Here is a 25812-nt window from a genome sequence, read left to right on the forward strand (position 1 = left end):
GTTAGCATTTTGGCTGATGCTACCTTGGGTTTTTCAGAGCCAGAAGTGATCCTATTTGGCTTGGTAATGCCAAACTTTGAAATTGTTTCCCTACCAGGTTGTAAACATGTTTATTTCTGCTGTAAAGTCAGATGTTTTTAACATGGGAGCATGTTGGAGTGAGCCTCAAGTGATCATTAGAGGTTTCTGGTACTTTAATCTGCTTCTCAGTGCAGGAGGTTGAGGCTCGAGCTTTTCAGCATGTGCTGCAGTAAATCTTTATTCTGTCAGATAAAGACTTTGCTGTTGAAATTACTGATTTTAAAAAACTTTTTTTTTTAGACTGACAACAGGTTTTTGTTTGCATTTCTATAAATTTACAGGCCTGTTAACTTTCCATATCACACCAGAGTGTTTGTGTCTTGTCAGGTGGTGTAATCCGTGAGGAGAGCGCCTACAGTATCGCAGTGATGCCCACCTCTGCCGCCCGTTGCCCACGCTGTCGACGCTACACTGCAGACTCAGCAGGCTGCCTTTGCCCGCGTTGCCAGAGTGTCGTCTCCCAGGCTAACTGAGGACCTCTGGCTTGGTTCGCTGGGTGAAGGGCTGACCAGCGACCAAGTTTCATGCTCCCTTTGGAGGCTGTAAAAAGGACTAAAATCAGCTGCTCTTGTGTTCTAGTTCTCTGTCTGAGGACTGCTTATTGGAAGAACAGTGAAGCCTCAGCTTTGTACAGGAAGGCAACAAAACACCCAGTCTCTGAAGTGTGTTTTAACAGTCGTAGAAAAATGGTCCACAGGTGGGGTTTTCCATTCAGAGAGCGAGTGGGTGTGTGTGTGTTCTTCTCAAAAGCTACACTTCACTCCAAAATCAAATGTGCACGTGTCCCCTCTGGTCTGTAGTGTTTTAGTTTCCCCCCTTTTCTTTTTTTCAGTCTGGGTTGTTTTGGTGTGAGCTGCCAGGGTTTGGAGATGCCAGCTGTAGAGATGTTTATCTTCTCTAATAATGATATAATAACCAAAACAGAACAAATTCAAAGATGTGTTAGAAACACAAGCTGTTTGGTTGTTGTTTTGAGTCTCCAGTTGCACTTGAAGACAATCATGTCTTTGTTAGCGGATTTCTCGTCCTTGATTCCCATCGTGTGAAGTATTTAACACATTCAGCATCAGATAAAATGTGCCTCAGATGCATTGATGGTTTCAACCATGGTGTAGAATCTTGGTTGATCTCATTTTTATTGAATTTAGGTTTCTGTATTTCACTGTTCACTAGCAGCTGGTGCTCCTCGTATGAGCGTCTTGGCCGCCGTATTTTGATATAAAAAAGTCTCAAAATGTATTGAATTAATTATTCTAAAGTCTCAAGTTTTTTTCCTAATGTAATTTAAGGATTGGCAGGAATCCTGGAATCTACATATATCTATGCACAAACGAGCATTCGCACACCCGAACAGGCCATAAACGTAATGTCCGATCACTGCATGCTTCTTTTGGTTGGTGGATTTAGATGATTCCTACATGAAACTGCTCATAAGATATGTAGATTTATTTTTATTTGATTTTTTTTTTTTTATTTATTTATTTTTTGTTGTGACTAAGTTTTAAAAATGTATTTAGCCATTTAGAGCCATAGTATTCCAGGGCAGCGAGGAATCGAAAACAATCCAGATGTTAAACAGTGCTGCAAACCAGAGGACAAATATGAATATTTGATTTTGAGGTGGAATGTCCCTTTACTGTCTGGGAAAAGAATTCGCTGCAATGAGTCACTGTGTGACAGCAAAACAGATGATGGTGGGCACTCCTCTGTATAATAACTCGTGTTCCTTGTAAACTTTCTCAAAGAATTCAAAGTTGTCTGAATTATAAATATGAAATAAATAAATGGGTCTTCATGGACTCTGTTCTAAGCTTTGAGAAGCCTCTTTATTCTGCGTGGAAGCAGCAGGTGTACAGGCACAGCTATTAAAGTTCAGTCTGCATATAAGTTAAAAAAAGAATCAGGTCCATTTTTCTTTCTGATGCATCTTCGATCTGTGAGGAAGAGGAGGGACATGACACGCATGGTGTCTGACTTTAATGCGAGTACTAACACAAATATTTAATCTCATTTTCTGTCACATGCAGGAAAATATGGATTTAAAAAAAAAAAAGGTTAAAAGCCTCTTAATGCACTGTGTTTAACACAACCTAGGATTACTGAGCAGAAGAACAAAACCTCCAAAAGGGGGTGAGAAAGTTCTTATCCTCTTCCTCTGTGACAGTCTCACATTCCAACTTCCTGCTGCATCTGTTAAAACCTCCTCAGTCTTCTGTGATGAGGACTTCTACAGCCTCCAGCAGGTGCAGGGCCAGGCTGTACTGAGCGTGGTTCTCTGGCAGTATCTCAATCAGACGGCCGACTAGCCGGCTGGTCTGGGGCAGCGGGACCAGGGGACACCGCAGCTCACGGGGGTCCTGTAAAATAAACAACACATCCACTTAAAAAACAAACATGCAAATTCATTCAGAGAAAAATGGTTCTAAAATAGTTTGAAGAGAGACAAAATAGCTAATCCCTGCACAGAATAATGTGTTTAAACATGCACAGATTTATTTAACCTGTATTACAGGTACACCAACCTGGGATCTGAACTGGACCGGGTCTGAGCTATATTCAGTCTGTCTGAACTGGTTTTGGTCTCAGGTCTGTGTGTCAACACAATTTGGGGCAAAAATGCCAACCTTTAACTTTTACACCACCACAGCAGGGTGGCTGTCAGTTTGGATGGGTCTTAATTTTTTTACTCACTGCCACCTCAGTGAGTAATTAGGCCCACTAGATAGAAATCAGCTGAATGACTGAAGGTAAAAGTTTTTTTTTTTTTTTTTTAGAGCGTCTGGTGGCCGGGCATTAATCCGTGGTGCCCAAAGAAGAGACATGGGTCAACCCTTCTGTAGACCTACCACCCACAGGAGGCGTTGTAGGGATTGGGTACATTGGGTGTCAGGCGGTCACCAAGGGTGGAGGCCCTGGCGGACCGATCACCAGCTACCAAGACATGAAACGTCACCTCTCTGCTGGGGAACGAGCCTGAGCAGCTAGTGCGTGAGGTTGAGAGATGCTGGCTGGATGTAGTCGAGCTCACCGCAACACACAGCCTGGGCTCTGGAGCCAGTCTCCTGGAGAGGGGCTGGACTCGTTCCAGTTTAGAGTTGCCCTTGGAGAGAGGTGATGAGCATTCTTGTATCCCCTCGGCTTACTGTCTGTATGTTGGAGTTTTCACCAGTGGACAAGGTCAGGTGTTCTGGGCATGTCCTACTGGGAGGAGTACCCAGGGCAGAACCAGGACACGCTGAAGAGATTATATCTCTCAGCTGGCCTGGGAACACCTCGGTGTTCCCCGGGATGAGCTAATGGAGGTGGGTGGGGAGAGGGAGGTCTGGGGTTCTCTGCTTAGGCTGCTGTGCCCCACGCCTCGGCCCCGGATAAGCAGAAGAAAATGGATGGCCGGCTGGATGGATGGCAGCTAGCATCTCTGAGCAGCTCCAACAGAGAACCATCGCAGCCATGCAGAAAGGTGACAACCATAATGGACTGACAACCATAATTTTCCACTGAAAAAATAACTGCTGGCTAGTTAATACACAGGATGTGGGAGCAAGCATGGATACATTTGTTGCACCTTGAATCTTGCACCTGACAAAGCATGAAAAAAACGAAAGCTAATTTTTTTTTTCCTAAAATTTTATTACAGTTTCACCAATCATTTCACTCAGTTTTTATATCTGTAACACACACAGCTAATAAGACAGCTCATCTCATTCTTGGTGAGTTAATTTGTTAATCTTGTTAACTAAAAAAATGAAAAAAAAATTGAGGTTATGGTATTTGGCCCTAAAAATCTTAAACATGGTAACCAGATCCTGCTCTGGGTGGACTTCCATTCGTCTTTCTTAGAACTGGATCAAGTGACTGAATCACCCCATGGTGTTACAGACTGAGGATGCTGGGAGATTTCCCATGATGCATTAAGCATTGCTCCTCCATGCCCCTTTTTCCACACACTGATGGGTTTATATGACAATACTACATGTAATTACATTTTTTCCTATTCTTGTGTTTTGCCCTCATCTCCCCATGCCTACTTTGATTATTTCCCCTCACCCCCTAACTTGGCTGCTCCTAACCAAGGTCATTATTGTTAACAAAAATGAATGAAATAACAAAAACTGAAAAAAACATTTTTGTTAACTGAAATAAATAAAAACTGAAATTATAGATAAAATGCCTTCGTTTTCGTGTTTCAGTTAATTTTAAAGCCTTGTGGACTGATATGAAATCATTTTTTTCCCGCTCTAGCACTTTTAGCTGGGAGCGCAAAATGTGTAGAGCACTTCTCAAGGGGGAAACCTCCAACATCAAAATCCACCTGAGGAGGGAAACTCTGAACCTACGCAGTAACCTGACCTGTGCCTCTCAAGAAACGTAAGTACACATCAGGCCTGTGATTGGCCTGTTCAGCACAGCTGAGTCCTCTCGTGGATTTCAGGCTACTTTTTCCAACGGCGTTTGAATTTATCAGGGAGAGAATAACAATCAGGAATAATAATTAAAGCATCAACATAACGACCCACAAAACTGACCACAAAGAGTGAAGACCCAGGAGGGAAAAAGTCCCAGCATTTTTTGTTTCTGTCGGCGGGCACTGCGTATAAAACACCAGCACATAACCACACATAATGTTCCCTCTAATTCCCTCTCTTTTCTGAAAATGCATGTTAGGGATTATTTTTTACTCAATAAAGGACAAATGTTTACATGTTGAGTTCTTTTATCCTGCACGTAGCCTCTAACTCTGTGTTGGGTTTCTCACCATCGCCTTCAGCCACGTGCAGAGGGTGGGGGGCAGGCGGGCCAGCAGCTCCATGGCAGCCTGCGTCTGGTCCTGGCTATGAAGTAGTGTGTAGCTCAGCCTCTGACCCGTCAGCACCAACAACTGGGAGCCCAAAACATCCTTATCTTCCACCTCTAACATCACCTGAGGAGGGAGAGAGAAAATGCTTTCTGAGCAGAAAAATGAGAAAACCAGACGAGTTTTCACAATCTACAGTTTGTGACTACAAATCTATTTAAATCTAAACCTAAAAAGGTAGTTTTTAATGCCTAAAAATAAGAGTGTAGTTTTCAGTAACTAAACCTAACCAAGTAGTCTTAGTGTATAAGCAGACTTAGGTGAGTTTTTGTGATCTACAAGGAAACAGATTTTAACTCCAAACCTCTTCTGCCCGGAGATCCAGTCCCTGGTTGTAAAGCTCACAGACAAGATGCCGCCGCAGAATGTCAGGGTTGACCTGCAGCAGGGAGCCGAGCTCCAGACACAGCGAGGGCCACCAGTCCGCTTTGGGTCCGATTGAAGGCAGCGAGGTGGAGCTGGCGGGATCGTCTATAGCCTGCACCCAGCCGGTCAGCACCCGCAGGAGGAACTGAGCCAAAGAGGAACAGCAGGAGATCGAGCGATGGGTACAGAACATCATTTTCTGATTCTAGTCTGCATTTGGTTCCACCTCTTACCTCTTGTCGTACAGAGATCAAACCTGGGTCCATGTCTCCGCTGGGCATCAGCTGGATGGTTGCCAGGTCTCTGAAGAAAGCGTTTTTACCCTGCAAAAAAAACCACACGTAAAAAATACAGGCAAAAATAGATGTCGTAAACATCAAATATGTCTAACTGTATATTTGTGATCTGTATCAGCCAATGTAAACTGCAGTTCCCCTAATGGCCACTTGAGGCTGGTAACAAAGCCCACAGCCTCCCATGTTAAATCTTGTAAAGCAGAAATACACCTGATTATGGCCTGGTGGGGACATGGTTTGGGTCTCTAAAGCTAATTTCTCCCTTCATAACAACTGTACAATTAAACTCTCTGGTTAAATCATATTAAGGCTTAAAGTTTGCCTTGACTGGCAGGTGGATGCTGACACAGGTGGCTGTAGCCATCAACTGTCTGCAAGGCTTCCCCTCTAACTGTCAACTGGAACTTCTGACCATGTGTGTGGTTTGGAGTCTTTTTAATGCAATTATCTGACATTATAGCTTCTATAATGTTAACTGTGCTAACACAACATCCAAGAAGAGGGAAATTTCACTAGCTGGTGTCCGTCTCTGTGTGATGCACCCACACATATGGATGCAGTTTGCTAACTAGCGATAGCCGATAACTCAGTGCTCCACACTTTGGTCCATCATGCTCCAAAAAAACAACATGTAGGTTTAACCAAAATGTTAAAAGTGAGACTTCAAAACCTCCAGTGGGTGACGGATGGATTCAAAGGCAGCCATTAGGGTCCCTCCATGGCAGTTTATTTTTATTTTTTTGTTCTAAACTTTAACAGTTTTCTATCTCACCTTGCTATCAAAAAGGCCGAACGGTTTGACCTTGACGTTGAAGGTCATAGCAGCATGTAGCAGGGATGCTAACAGGCAGTGGTGCTGGACCAGCGGGTAGTGAACACCTCGTTGCTCCAGGGCGAGTTCAGCAATGGACGCCGGGCCCTCGGCTCCACACCACGCCTCCTCGATGGACAGCTCTGGGGCAGAGACCTCCTCAACGGCCGAGTCCGCCTGCATGGAAAAGGAACAAATCGGGTTATGAGGTGGAGGTCACCCTTTATGCTGATAACAGAAACCAGTCTTTAAAATTGCATTTGCATAGTTGAATAATTACACAAATGATGTTTTCTCTCTCTTTTTTCTTACAGTAACAGTACAGTAAGCTGTTTTTTTTCTTTTAACCAACTTTTTTGTTCATGGGTCACAAATTTATTTGACCAAAAGAAGAAGTTTCTATTTCATTAGTGCCACATATTAGACATTCTTACACATATTAATAAAAAAAAATCTTCCAGAAAACCCAAAGATCAGATTTTACTATAATCCTAGAATCTGTGATAAATTTCTTCAACACATTTTATTCAGCTGGAGTCAGCAGAGTCTCCTTTACTACTACAAGAGTACAGCAGTCATGCAGTTTATATGTCAAGGGCTCTTAACGTGAAAGGCATGAACAGGAAGAAGCGGTTTTTGCACATGCTTAGAATAAATCAGGCCTCTGGTATGGACGCTGACGGTGGTATTAGTAGCCCTTTTCATCAGGCAGCAGGCGAGAAAACAAACATCTCCAGATGCTTTCTCATTATAAGCCTAAAATCCCATTTCTAAAAGCTTAATCAACATCCTGCTATTGCTGTTCAGTGATTCACTGTCCATGCTGGCTACACTCCATGCTGTGGCTCTGCTGTCTCCTTTACTTACGTAGAACTTCATAAAAGAAAAAAGGCACTGATTCCTAACCAACACTCCAGTCACCTCCATGAGGATATTCAGCAGCTGGACGCAGCAGCCCAGGAAGGACGTCATCGCTTTGTCTCCCATCCCGACATCCTGCACACAAATTCACAGATCTTTACTTTTATGGAAATACTTGAAATATGAATATTTAGTGTAGACTAATAAATTTACAGATGAATTACTTGTGCTGAAATGCAAACTTACCCGTCGACATAAGCGATCTTTGGGTGCTTTCCCCACCTGTTTAAAATGATTAAAAAATAAGAATAATAATAATAAAAAATAGATTTTCTGACACAGTTGCAGAGACCTGTTGGACCCATCATGTGCAGAGCTTACCTTCTCCATGAGAAAGGCTGCTGCTGAGAAACGCTTGACAATGAATGTACTCCACATCATTGTAGAAACACCTGTTACGAGTTAAGACATGCTTACTATAGGAAGGTACTGGTTTCTAAAGCATAAATTCTATTATTGGATAGATGAAACATACTAACCTTGCTGAATATGAGGACTGGAGACCAGCTTCAAATGTTCCACAGCCCAGCAGAGATATCGACCCTCCTACGAAGCGAAGCAGGCGTGAGTTCAGATTTAAGAACCTGTTCAGATCTTTGTGAAAAGCTGACTTTCCCCACTTTAAAAAATGGTTTGTTGCAAGTTTTTACTTTGCACTTTGAAATACAGTATAGGTTAGTTTGTGCAGTCATAGGTTTAAAAATGTGCTGCAGCTGTACCCATAAAAGGCAAAAAACAGTTGTAAATTTGGACAATCTTCCCTTCAAGTTTGTCCATCTAGTTTGAGATTGCTCTCTGGAAATCCTGTTTGGACAAACTCCCTGTGACTCTGTCCAAAATCAGATGGTCAAAAAAGAACTTGCTCAGTAATCTAAAAATAGCAGCAGTGTTTCAAATAGTGCAGACGAGCACAAGAAGACAACACCCTGTGTATGTGTTTGTGTTTGCACACCTCTGGGTCTTTGTTCCACTGCACCACATACTCCCAGCAGCAGTGGGCGAAGAGCAAATCAGGTGAAAGGGAGTGTGGGAACCGCTGGCACACCGCTAACAACAGCTCTGAGAAACACAGAAGACGACAGAAGCGGACTTGGATTTGACTTCCCATGAAAGGTTCCACGAAATAATGTGTACTGTTGAACAGGCAATATGATAGCAATATATATCCAGTCTGCCTGTCTTTATGTTACTTTGACTTTTCATCACTAAGCAAAAAGCACAAGTAACCAGGTAATCTCTGCAGCAGAGTACAGTCTATGTAGGTTCTCAGTCATTCAGGTCATGGTAATCTTGAGTGTTTGAAAAGGCCACAACGGACTTCGAGACAGCCTTATGAATAAATACCATACAATGCTACTGTCTTCTGCTAGCCAAGGAGGACCATCACACTTTTTTGTATAGGATGAGTGAGTGAGTTATTAAACAATCAACTGCAAATGCAGCGCACTGATACCCAGAACCAAGACGGTTCAAGGCTGACAGAGAAGCAAGTATAAATAATAACACCATGCATGTAGATTGTATAACGATCATTCTCTACAAATGTCTAATTTCTACTTTCCATATTTGTGGACTTTAAAAAGTAAAAGTATTTATAGCAATCAACAGTTTCAATTTTATCACCATAAAAGGGTTTGACTACATACTTTTAGGTCACCAGACTAGCATGCACTTACCAAGCTAATTTTTGATGAGAAATTTCACACAGTCATCTGCATAAAAATGTATATTTTGTTATATAGAACAGTATAATTATATATTCTATATATGACGAATAAAAGAGGTCCAAGAATGGATCCCTGTGGAACACCTTTTACCAGTGGAAAAATGACTTGACCTAAAAATTTTGGAGACTTATCTCTGAAATCTACCAGAATCATAGTAATATGGGGGCTCCTTAATGAAAACTGTAAAATCCAGTGGAATACAAAAAGTAATGTACATAAATGCAGTATACTTTTATTTTCAAGTTAAGTCTTAGACTGCTTGGCGCATGTTTAAGAAATATACCAGTCCATTTCCATTATGTGGTTCTTTATCTATTTAAAATTTAATCAGAAACTCACCACAAACAGTGACACAACTGAAGACACCACATCATATAAAAGACTTTCAAGTCAAACTAACTATATGTCAAAATGCCTATTATAGCTTCAGATTTTTGAGGGCTCTTTAATGAGAAAGAAATGTGTTAATGTCTTCGTCCTCACCGGCTGTCCTGTCTGTGTCCTTTTGGGTCTCCTCCTCCTCAGTTCTTTCTGCTTCTTCTCTCTGCTCCACATTATCATCTGTTTCTTTATTCTCCCTCATCTGGAGAATTTCCTTCAGCCGCTCTGGGGAAATATCTTGCCTAAACACCCACTTAGAGACACTGTCAGCAATACCGCCTAAACAGAGAGACACAGGCAAACAAAAAGAATAAAAGGGAGTGTGTTTTAAGTTACTAACCAGACTATGGAGCATGGGAGTCAGGAATGACTGCCCTAAGCCATTCAAATGATGCTCCTCTGGCCAAACAACAATTTGACCATCAAGGGAAAACTATGGTTAATATCATCAGGACATTCAATTCATGGAAGGATTGTTTGTTCTTCTGGTTCACGTTAGCTAACTTGACAAAAGAGACGTTAATCAAGAATAATACATTTAAAACAAAGTCATGAAACCAAGAAAAGAAACATTACAAGTGAAAAATGAAGTCTTCTTGAGTATATTCTTCTCTACCTGTGCCTCCCTCCAGCAACGTTTTAATGGAACACTGAACTGTAGCGCCCCCTGCTGCTCCTGGTGGAGGAGGCACCAACAGCAGAGTCTGCAGCACCAGCACGTCCTCCAGCTGGTGAACACACACCACCCACTGCTCCAACTCCAGCGACACTGCTTCCCACTCTGTCTGCAACTGACACACACACACACACACACACACACACACACACACACACACACACACACACACACACACACACACACACACACACACACAAACTCTATATTAGTGCTGGCTGACTTTAAAGGGAGTATGTTCCTATTTTCCTATGCTCCTAGCTTTTCTACCTTTCTGTCAGCGCGGCTTGTGATGCTAGCTTTAGCAGCACGGTGAGCAACCAGCGCAGCCAGCAGGGCGGCAGCAGCATTGTGGGACTGAACACATGTAGTGCGAACTTGTTGCCACCAGGGGGAGATAGACTGTGGGTCCCACGACTCGTCAACGGCACCTAAAGGGAGGAAGAGGAAAAAGCAGTGGTCGCTCTTATCCTTCTTTTTCAAATCTGATGTTTACTTCTTGAAGTTTACATTTCCTTCACTTTCTTGGTGTTCAACTTAAGAAAACCACCATGACCACAACCACCAACTACGATCAAGCCAACCATCACCTCGCCATCAGCAAATTTATTCAGAAACATCAGATGAATTTGCCCTTCAATCATGAGCATATAGTTTTATTACTAATAAAGATATTGTTGAAAAAAATATCAGTGTGGCCCTGAGAGCTAAACAAACAGGACCATGAATCCAGGCTTACACGTACCTTTCATATTACTGAGGGCGACGAGTAGTCTGTGGAGGTTTCGAACGCTTTCCTCTGGTTTCTGTAACACCTCCTTCTCCCGATGCAACCACACACTCAGCAGCAAAGCCTGACAGAAACAGGAAGTGTGAACGTCAGTGTAATAGAACAGCTAATAACAAACAAGCAATGTATTATCATATTCCAGGAGTGTGAGGACATCTGGAGATATTCATGTTGGTAGAGCAGGTCACCTACTAATCGGAAGGTTGGTGGTTCGATTCCCGGCTGCTCCGGGCTGCATGCCAAAGTATCCTTGGGGAAGATACTGAACCCCAAGTTGCTCTCCGACGCAAGCGTTGGAGTGTGAATGTGTGTGAATGTTAGATAATAAGCACTTAGCTTAGTTACACATGGAGTGAATGGGTGAATGCAAACATGTATAAGCGCTTTGAGTGCTCAGTTAGAGTAGAAAAGCGCTATATAAGAGCTATTCCATAATATAAAATGGTGACAGACAAGGATTGGCTGAGCAAGAGCCTTTTCTACTCTATATGGCGTGAGTAATAATTTTTAATAGATGTAAGCACTGGCTTTGGTTTTCAGGTGTGTTTTAATGTCTTTATGCCTTTTATGCAGGGTTTTCCTGGCTCAGAACGGGCCTTTTGTTGGCCAGCAACGAGTCTGTGTTGCATTATTTTACAGACGCCTATGCATTTGTGATTATTATTATTATGGACTACACACGAGTGAAATATGGTATATCTTTGGCAAAGAGTTAAAAAAAAAAATCATCACTATCAGTATTATGCTGTGCAATTGTATTTAAAAAATATATGAAATTTTATGATATTTTTCTCAACAGCAGCTACACGTCCTGATCCTGACTTTTACGCAGCCTTTTCCTCCATCTTACCAGAAGCTGCTGTGGGCTGATGCCAGCCTGTTGTAGTGTGTAACAGACTTTATGGAGTGGACTTTTTCCACACAAACATCTCCAGAACAGAAAGTTTCCTGCAAGCGACACACAGGGAGAGTCTTCAGCTTGAGTTTCAGGTGAGTGTAAAGGCATTAATGTGCCTACTCACACTGCCTAACTTACCTAGTTGGTTCCATTCAGTTTCAGACCCACGCATCACCTTCACCTCCTCGTCCTCTGTGCACTCCATCTGGGAGAGAAAAGCCTGGGCAGGTAAAGGTGAGTCAAGCGAGTCCTGGGCAAAGGAGACACTGGGTCTTGGGGTGAACTGGGCATAGCGCTGCAAGGTGGGTGCAACACGAGACAATTCCTCCTCTATGCCTTCCAGGGAGTCCTGTAAGGAGGGAGGAGATATATACTGGAGGTCCACACCTACAAAGAAGCTCTTAATTTCTGTACATTTGTGTGTGCGCGTGTGTTCGCACATTTTCAGCACTGGGTTCGACATCTGCAGCAGAGTGCAGTTGCTGGATATCAGTGTAGAGCTGCAGCAGTTTAAGTTGTGATGAGCAGAGCTGGAGCAATGCAGCGTCCACTTCCTCTGGGTCTGAAGTGCAGAAAAAGAAAAGCACAAATAAGTACAGGGACATATTTATGATATGAAATCAAAGCATAAGATTCAGCATTAAGATCCCGACACTTTTGGTTTCACATCACCTTTCTGTCATCAGTAAACATACTTTACCTTGCTGTTTCAAAGTGTCATTTAAGGCACGTGTGATGTTAGTAAGACAAGAGACTGGAGTGTTTTTATTTGACAGAAGAGACTCCAAAGCCTAAAAAACAAAAAACAAAAATGGAGACTGGAGTTAGAATTTTAACAGCTGGACCAACTGATGTTTCTACAACATCACATTAAACTGACAATACAAGAGTTTACGTGAATAATGGCACCAGTGGTGTTTAGTTTGGTTGCAACCAGTTTGAAAGCACCTGGAAAATAAAGGCTGTGGGGCCCATTTGCCCAAGGACACTTCAACAGGAGCCCGAGATTAAACTACTGGACCAGTATTTGAAAAATACTATAAAATCCTGCTTCCCATGTTCATGCAGTTTTAAGACTTTTAAAAGACTGATTTAAGACATTTAATACCAGAGAGAGTTTGTTACTTTAAAGACTTTCTGCAGATCTGCAGGAAACACAACTGACCCTTAATGTTGTGATGCAACCAGAAAAATACTAAAGCACAGCTCGTCTGGCAGTGGGAAAAGTCTGAACAGAGACAAGACGGAGACTAGGGTTCATGTCCCGCTATCATTTATAGACTTCATGGACTTCTAATTTTAAATTCAATTTATATTCAGTTTATAATCAGTTTTCAGCTGCTGTTCGTTTAGGTTCAGGAAAAGACCATGATCTGAGTTAAACAGAGCCTTTTAAAACATGAACTACATCAGATTTTGTTCGTACCTGCTTCTTGACAGCAGGGTGTTTGATATCTAGTAGGATGCTTCTGGCTTCGTTCTCCAAAATATCTAAAAAGAAACACAGAATCAAAAAACCCCACATCTCATCCTACACACTTTTTACATTTTTATTCAGCACTCACACTTACCAAGCTCAGTGTCCCTGCTCCTTAGAAGGGTAGTGAGTTTCTTTACCAGGTGCATATCTTTGGCTCGCTCGCTCTTCTTATCGCTGAAATGGAAAAAATAGAGGAGAGTGGCGTGAGAGTGGATGTCTAGCTGCCCCATGCAGTATGGAGATGAAACAGACTCAAATTTGTTCTTCAAGGTGATATTTTTAGAATAACAGGAAGTTTTTTGAAGCAGGAATCAAAACTTTTGGCTGTGGAAGTAAATTATAAAAATACATGTGCCATACATTTCTCCACATTAGCATGAACTACCTAAGTGTGCTAAAAGCTGCAAATCCTCTGATGTGTGCTTGAGGCTGGCTCCAAAAGTGATCCGTCCCCACAGACTCCCGAGTTAAATGTCCGGCTTTCCAGCAGAAATCAGCATGTTTAAAGCCTGGCACATAAAACAGCACGAGGAGCTGAGCATCCTTTACCATAACCTGAGTGACTGCCCTCACTGGGTGACAACAATAACATATCCACACTGGCTGTGCTTTGTTCCCCATTTTCACTCTCTCCACCTAACTCTATTTTAAATCCTGTAGTGAAACATTCACTGAAAATATGGGGCCAGTTTAGGAAATACTTTAAACTCCATGATTTTTCCCCTCTCAGCCCCATTGCATTTAAACCATTTCTTTAAACCATCTGTTCAGGATGGGGTGTTCCTAGAGTGGCACAGGAGGGGTCTTACTCATTTTAAGGACTTTTTCAGAGGGAAGAAATTAGCATCATTTGAACAACTTAGACATAAATATGGTCTACCTCAATCGCACTTTTTTTTTTTTTTTTTAGATATCTAAAAGCTAGAAACTTCAATCAATCTTATCTTTCAGGCTCAGTCTCTCTGCCAAAGTCTAAAATCATCCTACTATTGAACCCGACCTGTAAAGGGCTGATTTCCTGGCTTTACAATAAAATGTTAAACATGACACAGACCTCCTGATCCAAACTTAAAACTCTATCAGCCGGTTTCCCAGTCATGGATTCAGCATGGTCCTAGACTAAAAGGAAAAAAGTCAATGAAGACCAAAATAGGAAAAAGTATTTAGTCCAGGATTAGACATAATCCCTGTATGGGAAACTGGGCCTATGGGAATAAGACTCGAACATGACTATTCCAGAAGAGATGTGGGCCTTTATACTTAAACTTGTTAATACAACATCTCTGTGTGCGCGCCACTGTCTTATTCAGTTAAAAGTGGTACACAGAGCCCACCTCTCCAAAAGCAAACTGTCTCGTACCTGTTGGGACCTTACCCCTTACTGTGATAAATGCAAAACTGCTGAGGCCACAAGACTGCCTCAGTCTTGGTCAGTTCTGGACAGATGTTTTTCATACCCTGTCCAGGTACCTCACCTGGCCCTCTCCTGGCTCTTTTTGGCATCAGTGGTGAGGAGTTGCCCTTACCAGCCTCTAAAAGGCAGGCGTTGTCGTTTTGTCCTCTGTTAGCGAGGCGTGCAGTTCTAATCAGATGGAGGGGTGCTGCAACTCACAAACAGTGGTTATATGACCTCATGTCGTGCTTGAAACTGGAAAAAATAAGATGTTCTCTTCAGCACTCTACTGGGAAATTTAAAAAAAACATGGGGCCCCATTCTTGACGCATTTCAAAATACACAATAATATTTCAGGTGAATTCATCTTTATTAAAACGTGCTCCGCTGTTGTCAGGGGTAAGAATGATGTGTGCCAGCCTGGGGCAGGGACCTGGGTAGGGGTGAATGGGGTTACTTTGTAGGGATTATTTTGCTGGGGTTTTTTTTTTGGTTTTTTTTGTTTTTTTGCTTTTGTTGGAAGTATGTTGTTTAAATAGACCATATATTTGACTCCTTTGTACCTGCAGGCTCTTATTTGTATGTATAAAGGAAAAATTTTAATCAGTGCCTTTTGGAGCATTTCTAATGTAATTATTTGACAGTAATATGTCTCAATGTGCAGTTAACTCTACTAAAAAACTGATGTTTTTGCTCCAGTTTTGGTGAATAAAATTGAAGAATTTTATCTCAATGTTACTTAACACTAATTAGCAGGTTTTTCTACCTGTCATTTTCACAGCTAACACAGCTGCACAGCATATTCAGGGGAACCAAACCAACTTCAGAAGACTCAACAAACCAAAGCCCCATAGACACCGTCTAAACAGGTAAATATGAACAAAGCAAACACAAACTAGATGCTCGTTTCATTGGTGCCGTCGACTTTCGTGTCTCAAGAAAGAAATTACTCATGAATGCACCGATCCTGTGACAAAAAGAGCTTTTTTAACCTCACAGAAACTGGAAGTTGTGGTTCTTCAGATCCAAACTAACATCACACACTCATGACTTTTCATGTCCAAATTAAGAGTTTTTAAAGTTGGGGAACATTTCACCCAAGGAAGTGCGGAAGGCTCTTTGAAAATGGGACTTTCTCACTGCAAATGCATTCATACTGAAGCATTTACACCACAGCAAATCTTCACTGTCCTTTCGGTCTGTGAACCAACCTGAGGGCTAGGTGGAAAGGGATGTTCACAGTCCTCAGAGCTCCTGTGATTGGATCCAGCAGACACGCTTGTTGCGTGTGGAGCTGCCAGCCCTGACTGGTCACACTGTTCACCCCCATCAGACGGTAGCCAGCATACAGCAACCTGCAACAGCACACAAACACCATGCAAATATATATACACATTTTATTATGTTCCAATTTCATGATGTTTCTTTGATGCTTCTACAGTAAGAAAACATGCAAGCTTCTTGATGTATACCTGCAGTGTTTGCCCACAGTGAAAGCGCCGACTCGAGGCCCTTGTTGCATTGCCCAAACTTCCAGGATCCCCCTACGGGGGGCGTAGATGATGAGGAACAGAGCGTGGCGTCTGGGGAGGGATGCCGAGGGGGATAAATCCCGATCGCTACGTTCCTCTGGAACCTGAAGCCACCCCAGCTGGGCGTCTCTATAACCTGTAGATAAATTTATGATTGGGGAATTTTTACTGTTACTGTAGTAGTGACAAATAAGAAGGAAATACTGTATTGTCATTAATGACAATACTTCTATCCAGATGAAGGTGTAAAAATATAGCTCACTAATTTTTTTTCATCCCAACATCAGACTAAGCAGATGTGGTGTGTAGTCATCAGCCTCTGGTGCCAACGGCTGAAATCTCCCTACACAGTAACTTCGAAGTAAGATAACTACCTGAAAGTACCTGAGCTACTGACTTATTTTAATACGATGCTATTTCAGAAAATGCTGATCTGCAGGGATTTTTCGGGGGGGTTTACAGAAAATGGTCTGAAAAGCCTCAGTTGTGTGTTGGATGTGGAACCAACAAATCTGCAGCAACTGTGTGATGTTATATCAATATGGAACAAATGTTTCCAGCACCGTGTGCATATTGTTCTTCCTTTGGTTTACCCCTCACCTTTCCACATGCGAATGGCGATGCCCCTGGCCAAGTCCAGCAGCGTGACTCGGCCAAAGTCATCAGTTACTCCAGCCAGCGTGTTGCACGGGGACAGACATATTGACTCGCCATGCCGCCGAGAGTCTGGAAGACCAAATCTGCAAGGGAAGGAGAGCGGAGGTCAGGTCAGGTGTTCAGTCTAAACAGGGGACAGTCGAGGACGACTGGATTTGTGTTTAGACGTCCCAGCTGGTACCTGATGTTTAAAGGGGTGGCAGGCTCCACCTTGGGCTTCTGTTTCTGGGGAGCCTCTTCTTCGTTCTTGTTCTTGTTCCAACCCAACCACCCGCTGAGGGGGAAACGGTACGTGGTGATGGAAAAAATACAGAGAGGAAAAAGAAAAAAAGAGAGTGAGAAAGAAAAAAAAACGGATGAAGTTTATGATAAAAAATATTTTGTAAAAAACTTTTTGTAATAACTGTACAAACGCTACAACTAATCTATGGAATAACAGTGGGCCATCACTGTTCCCTAATAACTAATTTTTATGTATTATGCAATTACAGAACTGTGAGTGAGAAGAATGCAGCTACCTTCTCTGCACGCTCTCTAAGGGTCAGTATTATCTGCTTAAGTGCTGACATATCAACCTTGTTTGTTAGCATCTTCTCTGTCTCTGTTGCTCTTGTCTTTTTAACGTGCTGCAGTGCTTTGTCTCTGTTTTCTGAATAGATACAACCCTCCAAACACTATTCAGTTGTTTGCTCATTTATTGGAGCTGAAATAGTCTGGATTGTTTTTAACTTAGTGATGCCTCAGTGTTTGTTTTTGGGAACTGAAAAACCATCTGGAACCAAAAAGAGTTAATGATCTCAGACTTTGCAAACCCAGTGTATTTATGTCACCACATACAACTGCGTAGCAAGTGCATAACAGTGGAAATCATCACTGTATTTCTGGATTATAAGACCCAAGATGTATATAAATGGAAAAAAGAAAAACAGGACTGAGAACTGAAGCCTGAGAAACACCAAATGATTGGACTTCATTCCTAAAACCCTGTTTTTTTTTGGCTTCTGCTGGTCTTAATTGGGTCAGGAGTGAAGCAAAACGCACTCACGCACCCACCTGGCAGCACTGAAGAGGGCTGAAGTGAGTTTACTGGCTACCGCCATAGCCACATGGGACAAGAGAGGCTGGGAACTCCCCTACAAACAAATAGAGACACAAGGAAAAGGTGATTTTGTTTTTTTACCTTTAGGCCATTATACAATCTCCCTCTCACAAACATAGTTACCTCTACAGCGTAGTAAAAGCCTGTGTATGGCCCAGATCCTACAGTGACATACTGGCTCATGGCAGGTGGACTGCCTTTGACTGAGGCATTGAAACCCCCCAAGATAGAAGCGTTCTTCATTTGGTCAAACACACACAGCGTCATGATGCCTAAATATCGAGAAAAGAAAGTAAATGATCTGATTTCAGAGCGAGAAGGAAGACACGCAAACAAACTATTAAAGATGACTGAGGTTTTAAATAAGTATAAATATTAAGGAACTGTGACAGATGAAAAACTGTAATAGGAATCAAAAAGCAGATGCCGTTAGCCAAACACACAAAACTTGTAGATGCATATACCCCTACTGCCTCTAATAAAGTTTGGGAATCAAGCAAATTATGGGAGCTGCCTGGGAGAACAGAAACAGGACAGCACCGGGAGATGGTGTTAAAATACTGGAGATATGGGAGAATTGGCGGCTATGTAAAGAACACAATCACACCTGACACCTAACACACACATGATTCTTACCCTTTCTTCACTATCACGAGTCAATCTATTATGCGGCAGCGTCCAACATGAACTATTAGTGAAGACAGTTTCTTACCTACGCTGCTATGGTCCACAATGTTGTCCATTTCCTGCAGACCCCACTTCTTATAGGCCAGAGGAGGAGGCTGGATCGCATCGCTACCTGCTGCTGTAGCTGATCAAAAGGAGGTTAAATTAGTAAGAAGCAACAACTTCAATAAAAGAGGATTTTTTTGGGTCTCTATTAGTTACCTTTGATTAGCCTTAATGATTTAAAACTGTAGAAAGAGCTCTTAGTAGGAACAAGGTTTGCCTTGGGCCACACAATGTATTCAGGGGTACAATAGGAGAACACAAACACGCAGAGCACTAGATCCGAAGCTGAAGCTTGGCTCCCCAGATAGCAAACACATCTGGGCCCGACCTGGGGCCACTTTTGGCACTAGCAAATTTTGGGCCAGATTTCACTGAAAAGTCACATGACATTTTGCCCATGAAAGGCAGACCTGTGGGTGTGTTAAGGCAGCCACAATGACACTAAATCAAGGCCAAACGTGGCCCAAAGAAAACTGCAGATGTGGGCCACATTTGGGCCAAACATTCATTGTTATCTGGGTACTACCCTCTAATGTGTGTATACTTTATGCCGGTGGTGGTGGGGTGGGGGCTGTATAAACAGGTTGGTTTCTCCTTAGTACCTGAGTGCTTTGTGGCAAACACTTTCCACCCAGCCAGCAAGTGGAAAAAAAACATCTTCTATTAACACACTGCAAACAACACTGAGACATTACACATGATTTCCCAGCTCAGATTAGGCTTTTCAGGGGTTAACTACAATTGTAAGCACAATCAGTCCACATACGGTTAGGCCAAAAAGTCTGTTACCTCATTTATCAAGTACCTGTGTGTTTTCCTTTCATTTCTCACAAACATGCGCATTATGTTTTAAGTACATGAAATCTAAATTAAAAAAAGTAGTTAAGCTATTGTTTTTTGTTTTGTTTTTCTTTTAATTACAGAACAGCTGATTTTCCAGTGGTCTGAGATAAAACCTCTTTGTAAGAACACCAAAAACTTATCTACATCGATTCAACTTTTGATGAGAGTATCACTAAAGAGGGAACTGAATATACTGTTCAGTCATTCAGTTGTCACAAAGCACTTGCAGAGGGGCATAATATATACTTAGAACACACAGAAGGGGTGCTGGGTCAGCTCTGTGGATCAGCAGGCAACCATGTGCCTCATGGCCAAAATGCAGCCGGCCCGGGTTCAAGTCTGACCCTTGGTCCTTTGCTATGTGCCCCTCCTTACTTAGAAAAAGCATGGATGTTATGGAAACTCTGAACTTTCTTCCCACAGAGAAGCAGCATTACCTCTTGCCACCTGGTTCCTGCAGGCCCGCAGAGACTGAAAGAGGCTGAAGCCGTCTATAGTGACCAGAGCAGCGGGGTAAAGGATGCTCAGCTCCTCATGCTGCAGACAAAAAACATCAACAATCAGCATTAGCTCACAGATCAGGATTATAATCTTCTTGCTCAGTAATAATCACACAAATAAAACAGACTGTTACTTTGAATCTGAATTTAATCCTCGCACACTTCTGAACTGGAAGTGTTGCTTAGGTGTGCTTTACCTGCTCACTGACTCCAGGATGGCGAGGGATCTCATAAGTACGACACTTGAGCCTCAGTACGGGATCCTCGTGCAGCAGCTGGGCAAGGAGCAGAACGCCGCTCTGATGGGACAGAATCAAGATTTAGGGCCGGGTAAAACATCGATATTCAAAAATATTTCAATGTAATTTCAGCAGAGAATTAGACGATATGTGGTTTTTAATCAATACAGATTGATGCTGCGTTACATAAAGAGTTTTTTTTTTTAGTAAAGCTCTGTTAGTGTCTGTAACTCTCACTGCATTCTCAGATTTGAGCAGCCTCCTCTACATGGAGGGAGAGACCAGCTTTCCCACCTCATTTCAAATAGGCTGTATTTTATTATTATAGTAGAGCTGCTCCAGTATTACTGACCAAAGAGCTAAAAGTGCACGGACACACATTCACACAGAGCTTCTCTGTCCTGATGAATCTTGTGTTTGGATTCTACTCCAACGCAACACACAGTTAAGTTCTGCAACATAGCATTAAAATAATGTGTGGGGCTCAGCTCTACACAGACTACTCAGTTTTGAACCAACCACTCCTGCAACATCTCCTCCTGGTATTCCAACTAAATCAACACTGCCAGCAGAAACTGCCACAGCCACATCACATAAGTTACAATATGTTTCATGTTTTGGTTCCAGTAAATTACCTACTGCAAACAATCAATTTGTGTGACTCATTTAAATACTCTCCTTCCAGGGGAAACTCCTGCAAATACATATAAAAGTTTAGCCACAAAAATAACTCCTTTTTAATGCCAAGAGAGGGACGGAGGAGGAGCTTCATCTGGACTCAAACCCTCAATAATTTCAAACCGAGTGCGCACAGTTTATTTTATATATCACAAAGACAGAAAGGAAATGATTTAATAAGTTTCCTGAAAACTGCAGCAGCTCCTCACAAATTGAACAAAATGATTTGAAAATGTTTTTGTGACCTATGAAATCAAAAGTGTGCCACAACTAACACATTTCACAGAAAATAACCTATATATCATGCATCACCATTTTTAGGACATTTTTTTTTTCAGTTTTAATCAATTTCACATCACACTTTGTTGTCTAAAATTACAGGAATTATTGAAATTTACAGAGAAAGTCACAGAGCAAAGAGGTACCTCAGTGTAGAAGCGGACATAACCAGATGTGAAACCCACAACTACACATGTCCAGTCAGGCCGCCCGGTGGAGCTCCTGAAAAATATATTAAGACATAGTGAAGATACACACAAGCACTTCCCATTATTTACTTCACACATAAACAAATCTCACCTCTTTTGACTTGCCAAGGGAATACAGATGGTACTGCTCACACATTCTCTGCGAGAAAACAGAAAATATACTCAGTCATGCATTTTCTCACATATATCTTCTCTCTGTCAGTTTCCGATATCACTTGCTCTTTTTAAACAGGAATGAAGCTGGTCTGAAAAATGAGGCCAGTGCTGAAGAGCCAAAAACTGCAGTTCCTCTAATGGCCACTCGAGGCTCCAAAAGTGAGTCAAGCACCCATAAACGTTCATGTTAAAGCAGAAATTTGCATGTTTACAGCCTTGTACAAAGAAACGGTTTTGGTCTCTGTAGCTAATTCCTCCATGCAACAGAACTGTAGGGGTGTTATTTTATTAAACCTCAACTGTTTCAACTACATTAAGGATAATGATGGCATTTAGTCTCATTTCTATCCTCTATTTAATCACCTGGATAATTAGTCACCAGGAACATCCCCATTAGCCAATATCATCTCTTAAAACACTTTTATTGCCTTTATGTAAATATAATTTTCTCTCACCCTTCCTCTGTGCTAAGAGTTCCAGTCCAAGATACTGCCAGAGTCATCTCTTCTCTGCCGCTGTTGTCTGTGCGCCATTTAGCTGTAAAAAATAAAATGAGATAAGGTATACTTTATTCACTCCAAAGTTGGGAAGCTCTTTAATTTGTCTCTTCACTGGTTAAAAAACAAAACACCACAAGCATGAAAAAAGGTGCATGGAGTAATTAGAAAATTGCAAAAAACATAAAAACACACAGGAGCTGCTGCAGTTGGCTGCCACTCAGCATGATGGCATGGTTAAAAACAAAAAGGAGAAAGTAGAACATTAACAGAAATCTAAAACTTAAGGATATGGATATAACTGGTTCTCTGATCAGCATGAGTGAGCAAGTGTGTGTGTGAGGCCCCGTATGCAGTTACATGCACTTCTTGGATGGAAACTCCCTTAAAGAAAGCTCATGAGGTATGTAGACTGTGCCTACAGGACAGCAAAAGGCTGAAGACCCTTCCAAGTATAAGTCAGGGCAACAGCTCCTACTGGGAGAGTGTCTCTCCTCCTAGTGGGAGAGACACTGTTTAGCCCAGGACACAAATGCTGGTCACACTATCTAAAACCCTGAGTTCTGTCCATATATATATATATATATATATATATATATATATATATATATATATATATATATATATATATATATATATATATATATATATATATATATATATATATATATATATATATATATACACACACATTTGCAGCACACAGACTGGACACAAGATATGCAGTTGCTCTTGCTCCTCAGAGGTGAAAGGCAAAAGGCAGGCACATGCACAAAGCATTCGGGATAAAGACGTAGTTAAGCCACATACTGACCTTTGTATTGTCTGGGAAAACTGAATGTCTGATCCACTGAGAGAGCAAGCTTACAAGCTCAGTCCTACAAGCTTAGCCAAGACTAAAGCACACAATAGGGGTTGTCTTCAAGGACCGCAATTTTATCTCAACCTATTCCAAGGGTTGAAGCACGGACCGGGAGAGGGCAGTTAATACTGTGGGAAGGCCCCACAATGGAGGCAGTGGCCTAGATATGGGTAATTTACAGTGCACACCCTTAATGAAATGGCATACCAGGGAATGCTGGTTTCTGCCCTTCACCACAAAACCAATATGGCAGGCTGAAATTGCTGCCAAATACACCTTGTTGGTTGAGAAGGGTTTATCTTTTTCAATCAGGGTCTGAGGAATTGACAATCACTGCTGCAGACTGCTGAAATAGGATGCCCTGTGATTCTAAGCACCAGTTTTCAAACTCGTGCCACTTTTGCTCATATAGCATCCTGGTAGACGACACTAGCACACTGAATAGTGTCAGTAACACTATGAAGAAGCCAGGCTGCAATCAGGTTGAAGTGCCAGGCACATAAAACTAGCCTCTTTGGGGGTGGAATATTTCCCCCTGTGGCTGTGACAGCAGGCTTCTGAGTAGTGGCAAAGACCACTACCACTACACTCTGGTCTCTGCCACTATGCAGCTGCCCATGGCTCAGAGAGTGTGTCACTTTCAAGTGGTAAGTATTTCATTGTGCTGTGCAGTTCTCCAAAGTAGTGTAACATGAGGTCTGATCTAGCGCTGCAATGAACCAGATATGGGGTCAGACAGCTGATACCACTAGAGCTAATTAAGTTGTTCCAAAGCTTCAGAGCAGGAGCTAAGCTAAAGGCTAAGCTAAAGCCCAGCACGTGGAGGTATAAGCCCTTTCTACCGATGAGAAATGTCAACTCACTAGCCAGCAAGTTTAGCAAGCAAGCCAACAACTCTAGCAGTAGTAATGGGTATTGCTACCTGATGGTAATGCTAGCAGTTAGCAACTTGTTGCTACTTTGCTTCAGGAAATATTGCTACTTCCCAGGGTGAAAGTATTGCTACTCAACACCAGCACTAGCTACAGGACAATACTGCTACTGCTTTAATTTGTGGATGGTTTAGCTTAGCACCCAACAGTAGAACTGTGAACAGGCTTCTGTGAAAAAAGGTGTCTGTGTGTGTCTGAGAATCTGACCTGAGAGAAAGGCCGCCTTGTGTTCACGGGCCACCACCAGCAGGTCAGAGCAAGGTGACAGGGACACAACACAATCCTGCAGCCACGGTTCACCCTGCCCGCCAGCATCTTCCTCTACCTGCAGAGCAAAGAGGACATTCAGAGCCACACTACCTTTAGAACTACTCACTGAGCTCTAATATCCCAATACCATATGATATTATAACAACAATATGAGCATTTAGCCTGTGTCATACCAATGACACTTTGACATGCTTTTAATAAGCAGTTTGCTATTATTTGTTTATTTAAATGTATACTAGGTATCTTTAAAAAATTATTAAATGTTTTTTTTTATTGCCATTGTCTGAACACATTGTAGCGTAACTTAAAAAACCTTCCTGGTTTCTCTGTTGCGTCTCTCAGAGTGTGGATTTTTTTCTGAGTGGAGGATACATTTTTCATTAAAATCCAGAGGATGTTTCTTTTCCCAAGTGCATTTCATTCATTCCCAGCATCAACAGTGAGCAACACTAGCTAACGTTAGCTTAGAAATCAAGTCCACTAATCAGTGATGTCAACAAACAACTGGCTCAGGGAGAGGCAAGAAAAGTGAAAGTGAAGTGTTGTATAAACACATGGGGAGTCATAAGAGGGGAGGGGAGAAAAAATGCTCATTGTATCATGAAAAGTCTCAAACAAATTCCACACAAGGAAAAAAACCAACACCAATGTGGCTTCAGATAGGATTTTGCTAGTGATGTTAGCACGCAAGCTGAGGCTAACCAGCTAACTCGCTTGGGTATCAATCTATATATAGACAGATAGCTATAACTTACCCATACAGCATATATCTGGCACTGGCATGTACACTGGTCTCTTAGTCACTATACAACATGCATGACATACAGTACTGCAACAAAACAGTGCAGGACAGTCTGTGTAGGTCTCACATCAATTTGTAAGCCTAATAAAGTAGGATCCACTTGGATAATTGGATTTGTGCTCATTCTAAGGTTTTGTAGAATGAATTCAGAGTGGCACATTCTTTCCATGTGAATAGACATGAATTTAACAAACCAATAAGGGATCGTAAAAATAAACCTTTGCATCAGAGCTGGATTCCTCCTCTTTATTATCGCCACTATCCCATGCCGACTCCCAGTCAGACGTGTCCCAAGACAGCTCATTATCTTCTGGGTGAGAAACAGGAAACAGAAAAAAATGGTTCACATTTATGAGTTTAGGCAGACTGTGGAGCTTGTACAGTGGTTAATACAGAGCGTATATAAAAGATGGATGCAGCGATTATGATGTCACCCATTAGTTTTGGACTGTAAATTTTCAAAACATCTGTATAATAATACACTAGCTAGCTTGGTTAACAAGCTGCATTTACAGATACCTGCTGATTAATAAGAAGTGCAATCCAAATAAAGTACTAGAATTTGAGTTAGATGCTTTGGATAATCTGTTCATACAATTAACTGCACAGCAAGCAAACTTTAAGCTTTACCACAATTTAAAACAGGTGAGTTATAGAAATATTCACCCCCTGTACTATTGTTATGAAGGGAGAAAGTTTAAGAGTCCAAAACTGTTACGTGCAGCAGGCTGTAAACATGTTTAGTTCTGCTATAAAGTTGAGCATTTTAACATAGGACTCCCTAAGGGCTTGACTCACTTTTGGAGGCAGCCTCAAGTGGACATTTGAGGAACTGCAGTTTTTGGACCTT

At 41.9% G+C, this 25812-nt stretch overlaps 2 protein-coding genes across 7 annotated transcripts in view; one reads left to right on the plus strand and one right to left on the minus strand.

Annotated features, from left to right (window-relative positions):
- iars2 (isoleucyl-tRNA synthetase 2, mitochondrial) overlaps positions 1 to 1896 on the plus strand; it is a 14342-nt gene extending 12446 nt beyond the window's left edge. For both annotated transcript variants that reach the window (XM_030718198.1, XM_030718199.1), the window contains one exon: positions 409 to 1896. In XM_030718198.1, coding sequence (XP_030574058.1) covers positions 409 to 554 — 146 coding nt within the window. In that variant the 3' untranslated portion in view covers positions 555 to 1896. The remainder of the gene's footprint in view (positions 1 to 408) is intronic.
- rab3gap2 (RAB3 GTPase activating protein subunit 2 (non-catalytic)) overlaps positions 1884 to 25812 on the minus strand; it is a 27893-nt gene continuing 3964 nt past the window's right edge. The window contains exons 2-36 of one of the 5 annotated variants that reach the window (XM_030718193.1): positions 25181 to 25272; positions 24098 to 24215; positions 22055 to 22136; positions 21535 to 21582; positions 21381 to 21456; positions 20236 to 20337; positions 19976 to 20075; positions 19298 to 19318; positions 18676 to 18774; positions 18087 to 18235; positions 17918 to 17997; positions 17046 to 17138; positions 16808 to 16947; positions 16148 to 16343; positions 15887 to 16030; positions 13374 to 13456; positions 13229 to 13293; positions 12503 to 12593; positions 12243 to 12364; positions 11941 to 12151; positions 11755 to 11852; positions 10860 to 10968; positions 10385 to 10545; positions 10055 to 10229; positions 9541 to 9717; positions 8283 to 8389; positions 7810 to 7876; positions 7652 to 7722; positions 7517 to 7552; positions 7316 to 7405; positions 6371 to 6586; positions 5536 to 5625; positions 5241 to 5447; positions 4838 to 5002; positions 1884 to 2438 (exon numbers count right to left, since the gene is read on the minus strand). In XM_030718193.1, the coding sequence (XP_030574053.1) occupies positions 2286 to 2438; positions 4838 to 5002; positions 5241 to 5447; positions 5536 to 5625; positions 6371 to 6586; positions 7316 to 7405; positions 7517 to 7552; positions 7652 to 7722; positions 7810 to 7876; positions 8283 to 8389; positions 9541 to 9717; positions 10055 to 10229; positions 10385 to 10545; positions 10860 to 10968; positions 11755 to 11852; positions 11941 to 12151; positions 12243 to 12364; positions 12503 to 12593; positions 13229 to 13293; positions 13374 to 13456; positions 15887 to 16030; positions 16148 to 16343; positions 16808 to 16947; positions 17046 to 17138; positions 17918 to 17997; positions 18087 to 18235; positions 18676 to 18774; positions 19298 to 19318; positions 19976 to 20075; positions 20236 to 20337; positions 21381 to 21456; positions 21535 to 21582; positions 22055 to 22136; positions 24098 to 24215; positions 25181 to 25272 (4034 nt within the window). In that variant the 3' untranslated portion in view covers positions 1884 to 2285. The remainder of the gene's footprint in view (positions 2439 to 4837; positions 5003 to 5240; positions 5448 to 5535; positions 5626 to 6370; positions 6587 to 7315; positions 7406 to 7516; positions 7553 to 7651; positions 7723 to 7809; positions 7877 to 8282; positions 8390 to 9540; positions 9718 to 10054; positions 10230 to 10384; positions 10546 to 10859; positions 10969 to 11754; positions 11853 to 11940; positions 12152 to 12242; positions 12365 to 12502; positions 12594 to 13228; positions 13294 to 13373; positions 13457 to 15886; positions 16031 to 16147; positions 16344 to 16807; positions 16948 to 17045; positions 17139 to 17917; positions 17998 to 18086; positions 18236 to 18675; positions 18775 to 19297; positions 19319 to 19975; positions 20076 to 20235; positions 20338 to 21380; positions 21457 to 21534; positions 21583 to 22054; positions 22137 to 24097; positions 24216 to 25180; positions 25273 to 25812) is intronic. The other 4 variants (XM_030718196.1, XM_030718194.1, XM_030718197.1 and 1 more) reach the window with 4 other exon arrangements.

The sequence above is a fragment of the Archocentrus centrarchus genome, chromosome 22, assembly GCF_007364275.1.
Source record: "Archocentrus centrarchus isolate MPI-CPG fArcCen1 chromosome 22, fArcCen1, whole genome shotgun sequence".
NCBI lineage: Eukaryota > Metazoa > Chordata > Actinopteri > Cichliformes > Cichlidae > Archocentrus > Archocentrus centrarchus.